The following is a 16719-nucleotide window of genomic DNA, read 5'->3' as shown; positions in this document are numbered from 1 at the left end:
TCGACCAGACCGGCATTTCGCCCGGCACCGTCCCTGCCATACTTCCCATACCTCTGACGCACACATCCTTCTTCTAGTATTTGAACTTCCCCTGATTACCACGCTTGAGCTGACTAGGAACGAGCGCCCTGGGCACGGTCGTGTCGCCCTGACGTGGGCAGCCCACATCGATCCCCTTAATCGCCTGTAAAGCTCTCGGGGATTGGGGCGTAGACACGATGAGTGACGATAGCGAGGAGTTCCGGAGCGGCTCGGAGGACGAGGAGATGAGCGATTATGGAGCCAGCGACGCGGATATGGACGTGGAGGACGACGACGATGACTACGGCTTTGCTGGCGCTGAGGAGGTGTCTACTGTTCCTAAGGCAAGCGGGGCCCAAAGCGGATCTTGTTTCGCGCAGCTGTACTTGACACGGCTAAGCGAGAAGCGGGGTCTTGATGATGTGCGTATGCATATGCAGGTTCCCTACAAGGTCCTGCCCAAGGAGGACCTTAACAAACAGCGGGAAAAGGCGCTTCGCGAGGTCATGGACGTCCTAGGCATTGACGAGGACACGGCTATGCGTGTCCTTCGCAAGTACAAATGGTGAGGCCGTCCCTGGTGGGGTTGCGCACGCTTGGCGCTAGGCATGCCGAAACCCTGGTGACTTGACATACGGTGGCCTGGCGCTGCAGGGACTCGAGCCGGGTGCAGGAGGAGTGGTTCTCGAAGTATGACCAGGTCCGGGAGTCGCTAGGGCTCGTGGATGAGCCTGGGCCGTCGGGCCGCGCGGCCTGTGAGGTGAGCAGTGGGCGCACGCGCGGGTCGAGGGGTTTGCTGCACAGGGCTTCGCACACGTGGTCAACAGACTGTAGGCGCTCCCATGGGTTCGGGTCGTATTGCAGGCTAGGCGGATGCACCATACCGGCTATCCAGCAACCTCTACGGCGGGAAGGAAAAGGGCACGGGGTCAAATGCAGTGCCTGGCCTCTATTACATGACAACACTGCCCAGGCCATCGAGTGCACACGCCCGGTTTCCCAGCTTTGTTACCTGCCCCTTCACGCAAACCGTTCCTGCTGTCACCCTGCGCTCCGTGCCTGCTTTCTGCCACGCCCAGGCGGAGGAGCGCTGCTTTATCTGCTTCGACAGCTTCCCCGTGCGCGACATGCGCTCAGCGGCGTGCAGGCACTACTTCTGCAAGGACTGCTGGCGGGGGTACATCACGCAGGCGCTGTCTTCAGGGCCTGCCTGCCTGGACCTGCGCTGCCCGTCCACGGAATGCAAGCAAAAGGCCTGCGTGAGTACCTTGGGGTGGGTTTGCGCCTGCAACGCCACATCCAGCTGGCTGGACCTCCTGCTCAGTCCCAACGGGCCGCTTCGAAGCACTGGATGCATGCATGGATCAACACTTTCCTGTTCAGGAACACCACATTTGTTACCACGCAGGTGCCATGCGCGCTGGTGATGGAGCTGGCCAGCGGCGAGGAGCAGTCCAAGTACAGCACCTACATGGTGCGCTCCTTTGTGGAGGACAATAGCTCCATGTGCTGGTGCACCGGCAAGGTGAGAACGAGGGTGCTTTGGCAACACAGGGTCAAGGGCGTCATGCCATGCAATGAAACGGAGGGATTTGGAGGGGCGAGCAGTTGCAGCAGCAGGAGTGACAGATGGAATGAGTGTTGTGATTGGGCCGTCAGTGTACAGGTAGTGGACGTATTGGGGATGTGCGTAGTTGAAGACAGAGGAGGCGGGTGGCGTGGGTGAAGGTGCAAAGATAGGAGTCACCGGTAATGAGGCGGACAGTGTCTGGCTTTGGTCACTGAAGTCATCACCTGACTGCTTATGTCGCACGCGTGCAGAATTGCGAGAACGCGATTCAGTGCCTGGTGGACCGCGGGCCAGACGAGGCGATGGACGTCATCTGCTCATGCTCCGCCACGTTTTGCTTCAACTGCAAGGAGGAGGCGCACCGGCCGGTGAGTTAATGGTGACTGGACAGTAGGCTTGTCCGGGCAAGGAGCTGGTTCAGAGGCTAGGGCTTTGACATGATGGATAGCCCGGCTGGAAAAGGGGCAAGGTGCCAGGGGGCGAGGAGGGGACCAAGACGGAGACTGATCAAACAGCCGCATCCATCGAGGGGTTGGGGGCCAGACACACTGAATTGGGTCGAATTGGAGCGCGGGACACCCAGTGGCCATACCCAGCTGTTGGCCGCAGGTCACGCGAGCGTCGCGGGGGCGTTCTCACACCAGGCAGCTGGCGGCGGCAGTGCCGAAGCTGGCCGGCCGAGAGACCTCTAGAGCGTTAGTCTGGCGTGCCTGACCTTGCATGTGCGGGCGCCTGCAGGTGTCCTGCAAGACGGTGAAGACGTGGCTCACCAAGAACAGCGCGGAGAGCGAGAACATGAACTGGATCCTGGCCAACACCAAGCCCTGCCCCAAGTGCAGCAGGCCCATAGAGAAGAACCAGGTGTGAGAGGATGGGGATGGGAATGTCAGCATGTAGGTGCTGGTGGGGCAAGGGTTGCAGCTGCGGGCACGTCAGCTGACTGAGGTTAAGTGATGTCAGCCCCGTGACTAACCTATATGCCGCTGCTTGATGCATACGCAGGGCTGCATGCACATGACGTGCAGCCAGTGCCGGTTTGAGTTCTGCTGGCTGTGCCAGGGCGACTGGAAGGAGCACGGCGAGCGGACGGGAGGCTTCTACGCGTGCAACCGGTGGGTGGTGGGCGGCGCGGGAAGCGCTGAATGTGATGGGACCGATGTGCTAGTAACGTAGGCGGGCGCAATGGTAGAGACGGCCTGTATCGACCCAATGGCAAAAAGCCTCGACGGAAGCGGCAGTACGGGTGGGCGATGATGCACATATCGAGCCTTAGCACGCCTGCCCAGGGCGGCCGGTAGCGCTCAGATGACAGCTGCGATGTGGCACTTACACAAGCTCGCATTGCTGGCATTCCCTCCAGGTTTGAGACGGCGAAGAAGAAGGGCGAGTACGACGACGAGTCGCGGCGGCGTGAAAACGCCAAGGCCAGCCTCGAGCGGTACATGCACTACTTCGAGCGCTTTGACGCGCACTCCAAGGCGCGCGAGAAGGTGGGTCAGGGCCAGCTGGTCTAGTGCTTGCGCGCATCCTCGTAATGCGGGTAGTCGCCACTGGTCGACATACAAACAGCATTCCTTATCCGTTGTGGCGCATTCGTGCACACGTAGGCCCGGCTGGACGCGAGCAAGGTGAGCAAGGACTGGCTGGAGCAGCTGGCGGACATCACGAAGACGCCCACCAGCCAGCTCAAGTTCATTAACGAGGCATGGAACCAGGTGTGTGGCGGCTGGGCAGGGCGGCTTTGGCGGGCAGTCGGGCACTAAGGGGGTTGTTGAAAGGGGGCGGCGGTGCGCAGGGTTGGCGGCTGGACATTCCGCTTGGGTTGCAACTTTACGGCGCAGCATGGCTCGTCGACGAGGACCCCAAGCTGAACATTCACTTGTTTGCGCGTGTCACAGATCGTGGAGTGCCGGAGAATGCTCAAGTGGACGTACGCGTACGGCTACTACGCGTTCGAGGACGCGGACCGGAACAGCGAGGTGGCGCGGCACAAGGGCTTCTTCGAGTTCCTGCAGGTGCGCTTGGGCGGCTGCAGGAGCGCGTGGCAGGGCGTGCGTGGCAGGGCAAGCGCTGCGGCTTGATGTTGTGCGACCGCAACACACCGACGCGGCGTCGCAGTGTGGGCGCCGCATCGCGGCTGACGACCTTACCGGGCCTTGGCTTTACCTTCCCTGTCCGTCGCTGTCGCAGGGCGACGCCGAGCGCTCGCTGGAGCGGCTGCACGAGGCGGCGGAGAAGGACCTGGGCGCGCACGTGACCAAGGCGCGCAACCAGGCAGACGGCGGCTTCGACGCGGACGCCTTCCAGACGTTCCGCAAGAACCTCATCGGTGAGGACCGGGCGGTGGCGGCTGTAGGGCCACAGGCGGCTGCAGGCGCTGTCGAGGGCTGCTGTGCAAAAGGGGACTCGAACGACGGGTTTCGTGCGCGCGATGTGGCGTGGTGAATATCGGGTTTGGCGATGTGAATGTGCCATGCTCATGCCCGCCTGCCTGCTTGCTGCCCCATGCCGCTGTACGACCTCGCTTGCTGAAGGCCTGTACCCCGATATTGCTTTCCTGCTCACCACAGGCCTGACGGACGTGACGGCGGGCTTCTTCGACAAGCTGGTGAAGCAGCTGGAGAAGGGCTTCAGCAGCATGGAGGCGGACTACGCAGGCCAGGTGAAGCAGTAGTAGATTGCACTAGTAAAAAGACAGCTCGACAGGTTGCGGGGGAGTAATGCTGAAGGCGATGAGCGTGGCGCGGGGCCAAGGCGATGCGAGGGGGTGAGCCTGCCGTAAGGGGGCGGTGCAGAGGGCATGGACCGGTCGCGCTTGTGGCGGGAAGCAATGTATGGAGGCGGCACTGGCATGGGACACGGACTGCTCAAGACGAGGTTCCACATAGGGGCTCTCGGCTGACACCAGACAAGGGGGCTGACGCAGGATGGGCATGGCGGTGTCGCACAGCGCGTGTGTACAGTATGAGCAACGCGTTCAGAGGCGGGTAGCAAACAGATGCTTTCGGCGTTCAGTCCTGTTTGTATTCTGCACGCCGAGTAGGTTACGGTAGGTGTGGCTGGGCTTCGGTCATCAAGCTGCACAGGTGTCCGGTAGAGTAGGCACTGGGCCGGACGAGAGGGCGTAGAGTTGCAAGCATGCGTTGCGGGCGTAGCTGCAATGTGCAAAAAGGCGCGAGCGATGGCCCATGACGATAGTTGACATGGGCGTCATTGCGCGGCTGCAGTAATGTAACGCTAATTGGCAATGCTACCAGTTGTGATGCTTCTCTCCGAGGGCTGACGTGTGCATGTGTCTGGTGTTGCGGGCAGGTGGATGACGGCGCCGGCCCCAGCGGCGTGAACGAGGGCGGGGAGCAGGCGGCAGGCGCAGCGGGAGGGCCGGCCGCCACCGGCACGACGGGACACAAGGGCCGCCGCTCCAAGAAGGCGCGCGGAGTGGACGAGGACGTGGTGCTGCTGGGCGAGCAGGGCTTCTGGTGAGCAGGGGACAGGGGCATTCTGAGTCGAACGTGTAGCTTTGTGTGCTGGGTAGGATAGGGTGGGCAGTGGTGGGCAGCAGCGAGAGCCAAGGTGTTTTGCCCAGGTCAGGGCAAGTGATGCTCGGCACCTGGCGGCATTAGAGCATGTGTGGCATACTGTGTGATGGCACAACGCAGTAAAACCATCCAGGCCCGGTAACCAGGTTGTGTGTTTCAGCTCGAGTGAGCGTGTCGGGTCAAAGCCGGTCGCCTGTGCCGTCGACAGGACTTGCAACAAGTGCACGTACAACAACCAGGACCTGACGGCGCGGCGGTGCGAGGTGTGCAACGAGGCACGAGCGGGCCCAGGTGGCGGCGCCGGCAACCGGCGGTGAGCTGGTGCACGCCGACAGCAGCTCCATAGCTCCGGCTGTCACCGGATGGAGGTTATGCTGGCTAGCCGTGACACGTGCGCGCCCCGGCGCTTGCCGGGATGGGAAGCAGTAGCGCTGAAGGCGTTGCAGGCAGCACGCATGCCTCTTCATCTTATAGCCAATGGGCAGGGCTAGGATGGGCGGACTCAGTCAGGCACTGGGGACTTCGATCTTCATATGTACCTCACCAAAGAACGAATGATGTGTGTACTTCTGTGCGCGCTGATGTGCGTGTGCGTTCATTGTGTGTGGTGGACAATGTGAGGCATTGTTGGCGTTGCAATGTTCAGTGTTGCTGTCTGCGCATTGTGTTCATGTTCGTTTTGTATGTATGCATTAGGGCGCACAGTACGACTTGCTGGGTAAGAGGGCCTAGACGCTGAGGAGTGTGGGCACAGCTGCAGCTGAGCGTATTGATTGCTGTTGTGGGTCGGAGCTTGTGGGCAGGTAGGCATTTACAGCGCGGAGGGCGGACAAAGGGCTAGGAGGGCTCACCTGCGCTGACAAGAAGGTAATGCAATCCGGTGTGGCTGTTGGACGCAACGATGGAGCATGTCCGCCGGCCCGGAGTGCGGGCGTGCGGTGCAAACACGACACACGTGCCCGCGGCGTGCCCGAAACGATGTGCATTTTAATTTACGCGGCATTGTTGTGGTCAAGTCTCTCCAACTCAGTCTCTGTGGTCAAGTCTCTCCAACTCCTGCGCTGCCCCTTCAGCTGTAGACCAGCACTGGATGTATCAAGGCGGGTGCGCGGCCTCAGTCTTCTGGCGGGATGTTCTTCAGCTTATTACACTCTTATTATAGGAAACGCAGCTGCGGTGCGGAAGGCAGTGTGGTTGTGCGATGGGACAGTGTTAAGGCAGGTTGGTGAAGTGGTGGGTGTGGTTGTGCGATGGGACAGTGTTAAGGCAGGTTGGTGAAGTGGTGATTCCCAGACCCCAGAAGATGGCAAACAATTTGCAACGGCAGGGCAGGAGTGCGCGGCTGGCCGAACGCCGGAGTCACTGTACCGAAAAGTTGCTGGCTGGCTGGAAGTTTGCATTCCTCACGGCAGTTATGGTTAGCGAACTTCCCATTGCCCGCCACGGCGCGGCCACCCCGCACGCCCCCCACCCCGCTCGTTCCCCAACGTACGCAGGTGGCTAACGTTTTGCAAGGGTGCAGCAGCTCCGAACGACCGCGACGAAGTGTGAGCGGGGAACGACGAGCGAGTCGGGCACCTTACACAATGAAGATCCCCAAGGCAATGGGCCCGGGGGTCGGGCCCGGGGTCAGGCCCGGGTTGGGAAAAGCCTGCCTGCCCCAAATCGCCAAAAACTGGTTCCCGTTAGCTTCCTGACCATCTTTCTGCTCCCATTCCAATCAGTTGCTGTGCAGCATGGCGTTGCTAAACCGCGGCAGGCTGTTCGGCAGCGACCCACTGCGCCACACAGCCGCCGCAATGCCTGCTGCTGCCGATGCTGTTGGGCATGATTATGTGGACGCGGCCGACGACGAGCACGAGGCGGATGCAATCCTTCGCGGAGCTGCTGCCGCTGCCGCGCCTGCCGGCCCTGGTGAGGACCCGCCGGCGGCCGCAGCGGGATCTGCCGCGCGACCAGGAAACTCCCCGCCCGGATCCGCCAAGCAGGGCAAGGCGCGGACGCGGGTGCTAGAGGAACTGCTGTCCAGGTGGGCCGTGTGTGTGGGCTCGGGCGGGCGGGGCAGACCGCGTGCCTCAGCAGCTTGTGAAGCCGCACGTGATGCGACTATGCTCACTGTACACCCTATCCTTTGGGCTCGGGCGGGCGCATACCTACTGTCCCGCACACCCCTTCCGGCTTGTTGTGCAGTCAGGCGCACGTTGGGTTTGGTTCTCGTATTCTTTCCTCCGGCGATCCGGATCATGTCCCCTATTGAGGATGGTACCGGCTACAAGTACCGCTGAATCGTCCAAGACAACAATGGATAAGGTGTTCCACTTCGCCTACTCACTCCTGCCCCGCTGCGCACCGCTTATCTCCTCACCCCACGTGTCGCAGGGAGGAGGACGCCCGGCGGCAGCTGGTGCAGGAGCTGCAGCGCATGCGCGCCTTCGTGTGGCGCTGGACGGCGCTGTGCGCGGTGCTGACCGTCGGCGGAGCGCTCATGACACTTGTGGGCTGGCTGGCGGCAACTGTGGTACAACTGAACGTGAGGCGGGGCGGGGCGGGCTCCTGCTGGGCGCGTTACGGAATGCAGAGAGATCCTGGGCCCCATGTATGTGTAGTGGCCCTTGAGGGTCATAAGGCGCTCGCTATACGGTATGCTGGGATGACGCTTATTGGCCATAGCTGGTTATTGGCCACAGTGTAGCTTTTAAGGAGCTGTGCCTGCCTCGTGCCTGGCGGCGACCTACAGGCTCAGATGCAGGTGCTGCAGCAGGGGCTGCAGTCGGTCAGTGACGCGCAGGCGCAGACCGCCGCGCGGCTGGCCAGCACTAGCCAGCAGGTTGGTGTTTGAGCGCAACACCGCAGATGTGCCCGGTCCCCGTGACGGACGGTGGGGGTCCTACTGGGGCCCCTGGGGCATGTTTCTGGCTTGCGGTCCATGCTGCCTTCCCTCAGCCTACATCCGACATGTGCCGCAACGCTGCTCTCCAACCCCCGCACACACACGCAGCTGATGGCGTATCAGTACGAGGAGTACGACCGCCGAGGTGCGCGGCACCACGACGGCTGTGTCATTTGCTGATGGCAGCCCGGCAGTGTGCATTGAGGCCCATTTTGATGGTTTAGTGCTGATCGCTCGCATGTTGCGAGCTGCCGCGTGCTGATGCGCCTATGGTGTGGCTACGCACGGCTGGCTCGTGACACGCATGTGTTAACGCACTGCTAGCATTCCAACAGGCATGCATGTGGAAAGTCGCGGGTCTTGACGATGGAGGACGGAGAAACTCCCGCAGGCGCTAGCATGCCCATGTGTTGAGGCGCAAGGACGCCCATGGTTTGCGATGTGTGTTTAGCGACGGGATGTGTTGCGCTACATGAGCACCGGGTCGGAATGGTTCGCCGCTAGTTAGTGCTTACAGGGTAGGCTGCTGAGTGTGCAGCGGGTGCACGGACTTTCGACGGTGTTGCCCAGTTGATAGCTCATAGCTGTTGAATTGTCTAGGCCTCTAGGTGGGGCCATCGGGTCCTCAAGGCCATTCTCCACCATAGGCACCGTACGTAATTGATGCCGGCATGGCCGTGCCAATGCCGTGCAAGTAGGCAGACCTCCGTCGCCAGCTGAATGGCCGGCGGTGGGATGCGGAATTGGGGAGCCGTCTGTCGCCCCAGTCAAGTAGGAGGGTAGGAAATCCGAAAAGTTGCCGGTGGCCTCTGGTTGTAAGGGTGAGCCGGGTACCCTGCCAAGCCAAATTTGGCTGCGTGCGCGGGGGTTTGAAGCTGCCTGGGGCGGGTCGCCGCGGCAGTCCAGATGCCTGCGCCGAGGGATGGCAGATGCCTGCGCGACCCCGCGCCATCAGCACGGATGCCTGCGCGAGGCATTGCAGATGCCGCGGCGCCCCTGCTAGCACATCCGAGCTGCCTATTGTAGCCACCCTAGTTGCTTGGTAAAATGCCGCAAGAGGGTCTGGAATGGGTAACGGGCAGTGCGTAGGGGTATGCCAGCACTCCGGCACACGTACACAGCCACACTGCTCAGCCGGAAAGTCAAGGGCTTGGACCATGCTGGCCTATACTGAATGCGTGCTGATATTTAAGCTACCACAACACCTTTATAGATACTTCGAGCTGCAGAACTCTGCTGAAGTTGCGACATTATTGGTCAAGGCTTCCTTCTTTTGAGGCTTGTGGTGCCACAAGAAGGCTACATGTAAAGCATGAGCAAGTTTAAAAACTACTGGGCAAGCAGGGAAACAAAAGGCCCTCTGCGAACCACTGGTTCGCGGGGCGTGACAGCCAACTCGGCGCCGCAGCCAGCTTTCCTAGGGAATACAGCTTGTCACCCAGATAGCAGATATCATGAAATAAATCACAGCAGGCTCCACGGCATAAACACAGCTTTAGCGGCCCCAGACCGTGTTTCCATGTCCGAACCCACAGTCTCCGTCTAGTTGTCACAGTGAATAAATCGCGCTTGGCATCTCTGCGTGTAGAGCATTCTTTAGGAAGCAGGCCGGATTGAGCTGCGTGCTTGCCATGGGCACTGTGGCACAATGGCACCAGCACCAGCACCCACGTGGGTACGGGCATACCGTGCTTACTGACATTCCCGCAATCTAAACTCGGCACGCTACGTTTCCGGGGTGGGAAACCACGCCAGTCAAGCTGCGGGGGCACGGCAGCTAAGGTGCCTGGGCGGACCGCCTCCGCCATCCAAGATGCCTGGGCACGGCAGCTAAGATGCCTGGGCAGACCATCCCCGCCAGTCGAGATGCGTGGACATGGCACCCCAAGATGCGTGCGCAGGGCTACCCCAGCACCCTCAGATGCACGTGCGCGGGGGTCAGGGTGCCTCTGGAACTTAGCTGCCAGACCAGACCCACCCCGCCAGATGCCTGCGCTAGGCAATTTTCCCACCCTCCGGTCAAGTAAGGGAATTGCAATGGCATCTCGCCCACACAGGGGCACCCCTGCGCTCACAACAATGACGCAGGGGACATACTTACCCGCGCAGTCTATCATGTTATTGTCGTGCTTGAAAATACGCAACACGCACAAGCGAACATGACGTTGTAGAGCCGAGGCCAGTAAGCTAGCACAAGCAAAGAGAAAAGCGTGAGCATGAGCATCATGCATACCCGCCCCCTGCGCGCTCAACTGCCAACTGCCGGCGCAGAAGCCCTGCACGCAAGGCACAAGCCCCTTTGCACACAGAGCAGACCCTGCAGGTGGACGGCGGTGACCACGTGGGTTCTTTAAGATACCTGTGAGATGGTCATAGCTCATGTAAAGTGACTGCACTCGGATAGGATCGGGCGCTAACGCCGGGACAGGCAGGGGCAGGTAGGGGGCCAGGGACCTGCTGGCCCATTGAAGTATGCATGCGGGGTTGCGGGTGACAAATATAGTAATTATAACGTGACCTATATCGACATATAGTCAAGGACCAGCGCGGCGCGGGGCGCGGCGTGTCCAGGTTGGGCAGGGGTGTACCTGGGGCTACCATGCTAGCATCACCCGCGCAGGCGCAGGGCAGCGTTTATCACCAGTATCATCTTGATGACTCAGCGGGTGGCCGAGTAACGCGGGCGTGCTCGTGCCTGGTAGAACTAAGAAGCCAAGGACAAAACTCGGAGAGCTGTCGTGCCCATGCAAAATCCGCGCTTCGCCTGTGCTGGCGACCTCACTCGGATCCCTTTAACCATAACAAACCATTATCATTTCTTAGCCCTTGACGAACAAAAAGAACTTGAACCAACAAAAACAGTGTCAAAATGCAAAGTTCGCCCTACTTGCTTGCTCGCTAACGGGTTACCAGATCAACGCAGTCGCTGTGAAGCCATGGCCCAGAATATATTTAAAGAGATAGAGAAGGGCAACTTGGCGGGACTCAAGCGCTGCATTTCGTTATACTCCACATGCACTACCGCCAAGAACCCCGTGAGTTTTGGTTATGTTGGCAATAGTAACCTGAATGGGGCATCCGGCAGTGCTATGGCCGCGGTGAACCGCGGGCGGTCATCATTGACCAGCGGCGTGAAGGGCTGGTTGGCTTAGAAGGCGCTTGTCGGCTTGTGGCACACCGATGATGCAGCGCCGGTTCCATGCACGCGGCAGCACGAGTGGGGGCATGGTTCACGCCTACACCGGCGCAACACCCTGTGAGCTCACACGCGTTTCACACCAGGTGTCGGGTGCGACGCCGCTCCACCTCGCGGCTGCGGCGGGTCTCCCAGCGTTTGTGAGGGAGCTTCTCCTGCACGGCGCACCTCATGACGTCATGGACAACTCGGGCAACGTGCCCCTGCACCTGGCAGCAGAGCAGGTAGGGTCTCGTTATCACGCACTGAGGGTGCCAAGGGTTATCGTCCCAACGCCTGGAGGGTGCCCACAGCGCTCACACGACAACCTTGCACCAAAACAACACCAGGGATCTGTGGAAAGCGTTGTGGAGCTCCTCACTGGGCCGGGCCGGAAGCTGATGGTCAAGCAGAAGAACCGCGACGGCCAGACTCCGCTTCACTTGGCAGTCCGCAACAGCCACATTGAGGTCGTTGCGAAGCTGATTGACGCCGGAGCACGGACCGATGCCAAGGACAAGGTCAGTGCCGGCCTTCATACAGATAGGGAGGGTCAGGACGGCTTGGAGCTGAGCGTGTCAGGCAGACCGTATTTCGGATGAGTAGAACCTGCGCAGTTTGACGGGTGGCGCATCCTTAAGCGGGCATGCTGCATGCACTGAACCGCTGTCGGTGGATCGCTGCTGCTGGGCCATTTACAGGCGGGCAACACTCCCCTCGAGCTGGTGGACGGTCAGAACGAGGGGATGCTTGAGCTGCTGCTTGCCGTGCCCACCAGCAGCGGCCCCGCGGGCGGGGGTGGGGGCGGGAACACTCCCCTGAATGCGTCGGCCACAATTCGAGCATCCACAGACACGCCCCTCAGCGCCTATCGTAACGCGCCCGGCGGAGGCACCACGCCCGCACCCCGAGGTGTGGCGGGCACACCGTCGTCTGCACGGCCCACGTCTGCAGTGGGCGCCGGAGCACGGACGCCGCTGGCTGGCAGCGGCACGCCGGCTGCAGGGGCCAGGAGCGCGCTACCGCGCACGTCAGTCCATGTTGGCGCTGGCCAGCTGACGCCTGGGGCCGGTGCCGGAGCAGCTGGCAGCGGCACAGGGGCGCCCACGACCGGCCCCACGGTGGCGATGCAGCTGCAGAAGCACGACCACGCCATTCAAGAGCTGCAGAGCGACATGCGGGCAGCGACGGTGAGGAGCTTGGCTGCAGCATAGTTGTTGATGAACTCGTGAACTGAGACTTGTAACTGGCGGCGCAGGAACGGCTGGGTGCAGTGGATGCTACAGCGCATGCACAGATTGAGTCTGCCGCGCAGGTGAGACCGGGGACGGGTGAAGCCGAGTGCGGAAGGTCACACGGAGGCCACCCAGCCTGGGGGAGGGCCTAGAGTTCGGAGGCAGGAGAAATGAACGCAGGGACGGTGCACCGTATGCATTGAGCTTGTGTCTCGCTGGTGTACTTGCCGCACATATTGTAATGCTCCGTTGGTGATCTTGTTTGTATATAGCTGGAGCGAGCGCTGGAGCTGACGGGCAAGCACAACCGTGCGCTATCCGAGCTGGAGGAGCGGGTGGGCTTCGCGGAGGAGCGCGGAAAGGACACCCGCGGCCGACTGGAGCGTCTGGAGGACGGCGAGCGCTCGCTGCAGGTGCGCGTTGTGGGTTGGGCATACGTTGTTTTGAATGGCGTATTGCGCAACAACCGTACCACGTGGCAATGTGGCTACGGCCTTGAAACCAAGTGCTCACCTGCGCACCTGTTTGCCTTGCAGGAAACGGCGGGGCGGCTGTCGTCGGATCAGCGGGGTTTGGGCGCACAGCTGCGGGAGCTCTCGGAGCAGGTGGTGCTGCTCAGCAGCAGCGCGGCACGCACCGTCGCTTCAGACTCCTCCGCCACCAGGTGGGTTGCGTCCTTCAAGGCGCGGTCGCTTCTGGCATAGCAATGGCCCGGACTTCCATCCCTCCACGGCCACGGCTATACTAAGCAGGGACACGCCTTGAGCGTCAGGCCAGCCTTCATCTGCGTTTCATGAAGGGCTGGTTATACTTCCCGCCAGGGCCACACCTAGACCAAGTGGGGACGCGCCTTGGGCGGTGTGCGTGTCTTTGCACCAACCTCCGAGCTCTGTCCTCCCTCCCTACGTGCGCACAGCCACGCCAACCACGCGCTGCACACGGAGCTGGCATCGCTGCGGGCGCAGGTGGACCAGCTGGCTCCCGCGCTGGCGGTGGCGACCGCGGCCAGCGCCGAGGCTCGCGCCGTGTCCAGCCGGCTGGATGCGGTGCAGCAGCAGCATGCGGCTGGCGGCAGCATTGTGCTGGAGCAGCAGGTGGTGCAGCTGCAGGCGCAGGTGAGAACCGCGTGAGAAGGTGGTGTAGGTCGGGGCTTTCTAGGCCGCTTACGTGTACGCTGAGCTGGGCATGAACCGGGTGTCAATTGTCAAGCCGGTGATGGTGTGCTGCGTGTCCGTGTGTGCCGCCCCCAGGTCCAGCTGTTGCAGCTGCCGGTGGCGACGCTGACGCAGCAGTGCGCGGAGCTGTCCTCCAAGCTTGCGGGCCTGTCTGAGTGGCAGCACCAGGCGCAGGCAGAGCTGGCTCGGCTAGCAGCTGCGCCGGCACGCACCAGCGACGCGCCGAACGGCGAGGGGCTATCAGGTAAGTGCACCTGCGTAAGTAAATGAGGCGCTACTACACAGCTTGGTGAGGGGGATATGCGGCTGGCTTGTGTCTGTTACGTGCATGAGTAGAGGTCGCTTGTTGCGTCAGCCGGCAAACGCCGCAACTAACACGCAGACACGCTTACGACAGTGCTGGGCACCACCTCGGCTGCGCTGGCGGAGCTCAAGCAGCAGCAAGACGCGACGGCACGGCAAGTGGCCGCACTGCTGCAGATGCAGGCCGGGTTGCAGGCGTCGCCCGGATCCCCTGGGCCCGGCACGCCCACTCCGGCCGTGCCATCCACTCCGAACGGTGAGTACGGTAAGCATCGGGATAGTTGGAAGCCTCGCTTTTTCAGCGCATATGCAGCAGCATTTCATGCAAGGTAACCTGCGCAGCATCATATCGCGCAACCGGGCTTGTTGTACTGTAGGCGGAGCAGGGCGCAGCAGCCTTGGAGGCACAGGGACGCCTCTGGGCGGCCTGGGGTCCTACACGCCGCAGCAGCCGGGCGATTTGCGGGCGGAGGTGGAGGCGCTTAGAGCGCTGCTAGGGGATCTGAAGAAGGACATGGCCACCGAGGGCGGTAGCATCCGCCGCGAGTGGCAGCGCGCGTTCAGCGACATGCAGTCGCGCTACGGCGAGCAGGTGAGGCTTGGGACCCGCGTGCGAGCTACCGTAGCAGCAGCACAACGCAGCTTGAAACGCATGTAACTCAGAGATAGGCTTGGGCGGTTACAACCTGGGACCCTGTCGAAGAATACATGTGTTTTCATCTTTACAGGCGAACGAGCTGCGGGCGCGCGAGCAGAACATTGCGAAGCTCAGGGAGGCCGCGCTAGTGGAGGAGGCTGAGCGGCGCGCGCAAGCGAGCTATGAGGACAAGTACCTGAAGCGGCTGACCAAGCTGGAGACCGGTATGGAGTACATGACGGTGAGCAGTTGAAGCGCTCGGGCCGGGATCATGCAGCCGAGCGTAAAGGCAGATGAGTGCAACTAATACCGTTTTGGCGCATCAGACTCATGCCCTGTCGTGCCCCGCACCTCTCCCCCCCCCCCCACAACACACACACACACCCATCCCACAGCACCGGATGGAGGTGTTGGAGGAGCAGCTGTCCGGGCTCAGCGCCACCGTCAACGGCGGCCTCAGCCCCTCGGCAGCAGTATCGCCGTCGCGCGCGCACGGGCCCGGGGCTGCAGCGGCCGCTGGCGCGCGGTCCACACCGCGCAGCGGCGCCGGCCCGGTCTCGGAGCACAGCTTCGCGACGCCAGTTTCGCAAGTGACGTCAGCGGCGGCAGCCAGCCTGCTCTCATCGCTGGCAGCGACGCCGCTGGCGGGCGTGAGCAAGGCCCAGCCGGCAACACGTGTGGCAGCGGACCTTGCGGCGCTAGGCGCAGCTCAGCCCAGCGGAATAGTCAACAAGGAGGCGGCGCCGGCAACGGGCGGCCTGCTGTGGAAGGGGGCGCTCTTCGCGGTCAGCTCGCCGAGCAAGGCCAGCGCTGGCGGGAGAACGTTGGTGCAGCAGCCGCTGCCAGAGCCGCAGCAGGGCCAGCAGGTGGGGTGCAGCGGCAACGACGGTGGGCAGGAGCCATGGTGGCGCCCTGCACATGAGCAACAGGAGCAGGGTGCGACATGGCCCCCCCACCCGCAACAGCAACACCCGCCGACCGCTTACGGGCAATGCCGGCTCGGGGTGGTGGCGCCGGCATTAGCCATGGCGGCTGCTGTGTCTGCAGCGGGCCCGTCGCAGCAGGCCGCGTCAGCAGGCCAGTGGCATGGGGCCCAGCTCGTGCAGCAGCAGCCGTGTGCACCCATGCGCGTTCACCAGGGCCAACAGCACGGTGCCTCTGCCCTACCGGTGCTGTCGCCTGGAGCAGCTGACCCGGCCAGTGTGGCAGCAGCCTCGCCGCAGCTTCAGATGCTGCCTGTGCACGCCCAGTCGGTACTGGCGCCCAGCATGGACATACAGCGGCTCGCGGCCGCGGCCCACCTCCAGCAGCAGTTGCAGCAGTTGCAGCAATTGCAACTGCAACACCAGCAGAAGGGTGGGATGCACACCGCAGCGGGCACCGCTGGCGCTGAAGCTGGAAGCGCGCCGGCGCCTGCTGCAGCAGGGTCGGGGCAATGCGATGGCATCAAAGCACGCCCCCGGGAGCCACCCGCGTGCTTGAATTGCACCGTGCAGTAGAGGACAAGGTGGCCAGTCTGGCCATTGAGACGTCCTTATGCATTCCCGCTGCTTTTCGTGCGGAAGGGGTGCCGCATAATGTGTGCGCATCCAATTGCGGCGCATCGCTAGGGTTTGACTCGAAGGACTAAGGTTCGAGGGAAGGCTCTAATTAGGTGGTATTTAGCTGACACCCTTGCGCATGCATTGCATCATGCAACTTCTGGTTCAGTGAAAGTTGGTACACGGACAGGCGTGCGAGGTCACGCTTCTGGAAAGATTGGATTTGTTTCCGCTGCCTCTGCAGTACTGCATATGGCGGTAGAACTACGTCACCGCATGATATATCGATAAGTTGCGCGTGGGGGCCGTGCGTCGAGCCGAGATCAAAGACGGGAGAGTCGTTCCACTCGTTCGGCATGGAGCCCGTTAACGTGTGCACAGGTGCTGCTGTTAATTATATATATGACATGTTCTTCTTTGATACCGCACAGACGCTAGCTAAGCCGGGCCTTTGCCTTGGGTGATTGTGACACTTTGCTCTTGAGGACAACGTCTCTTGAGGTCGTCGTATTATTATTGTGTGATAGTATCTTATGATATGCAAAGTATTTTGTCACACTGCGCGTTGCTGCGATTGCGTCTTTCGTTGGGCGGGCTCCAGCTTACTCGGAGGGTCAGCTGCTCGCAGGAAGA

At 61.7% G+C, this 16719-nt stretch overlaps 3 protein-coding genes across 5 annotated transcripts; all 3 read left to right on the top strand.

Moving 5' to 3' along the window:
- Nucleotides 1-53: 53 nt before the first annotated feature.
- Nucleotides 54-6559, top strand: CHLRE_16g682350v5 (uncharacterized protein). Of its 2 annotated transcripts, none has more exons than XM_043071459.1 (15): nucleotides 54-365; nucleotides 462-586; nucleotides 676-781; nucleotides 1101-1280; nucleotides 1430-1546; nucleotides 1843-1959; nucleotides 2330-2452; nucleotides 2594-2703; nucleotides 2952-3081; nucleotides 3199-3306; nucleotides 3490-3606; nucleotides 3782-3920; nucleotides 4162-4253; nucleotides 4904-5070; nucleotides 5339-6559. In XM_043071459.1, the coding sequence occupies exons 1-15, from the start codon at nucleotides 219-221 to the stop codon at nucleotides 5445-5447; spliced, it is 1887 nt and encodes a 628-aa protein (XP_042915989.1). In that variant the 5' UTR covers nucleotides 54-218; the 3' UTR covers nucleotides 5448-6559. The 2 variants fall into 2 exon arrangements, with proteins under 2 accessions (XP_042915989.1, XP_042915990.1); XM_043071460.1 differs by having other exon boundaries at nucleotides 4162-4847; nucleotides 5339-6289.
- A 284-nt stretch (nucleotides 6560-6843) lies between these two features.
- On the top strand, nucleotides 6844-8851 carry CHLRE_16g682400v5 (uncharacterized protein). The gene is made up of 4 exons (XM_001691851.3): nucleotides 6844-7159; nucleotides 7510-7660; nucleotides 7868-7957; nucleotides 8129-8851. The coding sequence occupies exons 1-4, from the start codon at nucleotides 6930-6932 to the stop codon at nucleotides 8198-8200; spliced, it is 543 nt and encodes a 180-aa protein (XP_001691903.2). The 5' UTR covers nucleotides 6844-6929; the 3' UTR covers nucleotides 8201-8851.
- A 1987-nt stretch (nucleotides 8852-10838) lies between these two features.
- CHLRE_16g682450v5 (uncharacterized protein) lies at nucleotides 10839-16699 on the top strand. 2 transcript variants are annotated; one of them, XM_043071464.1, is made up of 13 exons: nucleotides 10839-11055; nucleotides 11303-11440; nucleotides 11546-11716; nucleotides 11897-12385; nucleotides 12454-12510; nucleotides 12703-12843; nucleotides 12967-13094; nucleotides 13347-13545; nucleotides 13681-13849; nucleotides 14003-14164; nucleotides 14286-14500; nucleotides 14637-14786; nucleotides 14941-16699. In XM_043071464.1, exons 3-13 carry the CDS (start codon nucleotides 11597-11599, stop codon nucleotides 16042-16044), a joined length of 2934 nt encoding a protein of 977 aa, XP_042915987.1. In that variant the 5' UTR covers nucleotides 10839-11055; nucleotides 11303-11440; nucleotides 11546-11596; the 3' UTR covers nucleotides 16045-16699. The 2 variants fall into 2 exon arrangements, with proteins under 2 accessions (XP_042915987.1, XP_042915988.1); XM_043071463.1 differs by having other exon boundaries at nucleotides 13988-14164.
- The last annotated feature ends 20 nt before the right edge of the window (nucleotides 16700-16719 follow it).

This window comes from Chlamydomonas reinhardtii, chromosome 16 (assembly GCF_000002595.2).
Source record: "Chlamydomonas reinhardtii strain CC-503 cw92 mt+ chromosome 16, whole genome shotgun sequence".
Taxonomy (NCBI): Eukaryota; Viridiplantae; Chlorophyta; class Chlorophyceae; order Chlamydomonadales; family Chlamydomonadaceae; genus Chlamydomonas; species Chlamydomonas reinhardtii.
This window is presented reverse-complemented; position numbering and strand designations above follow the sequence as displayed.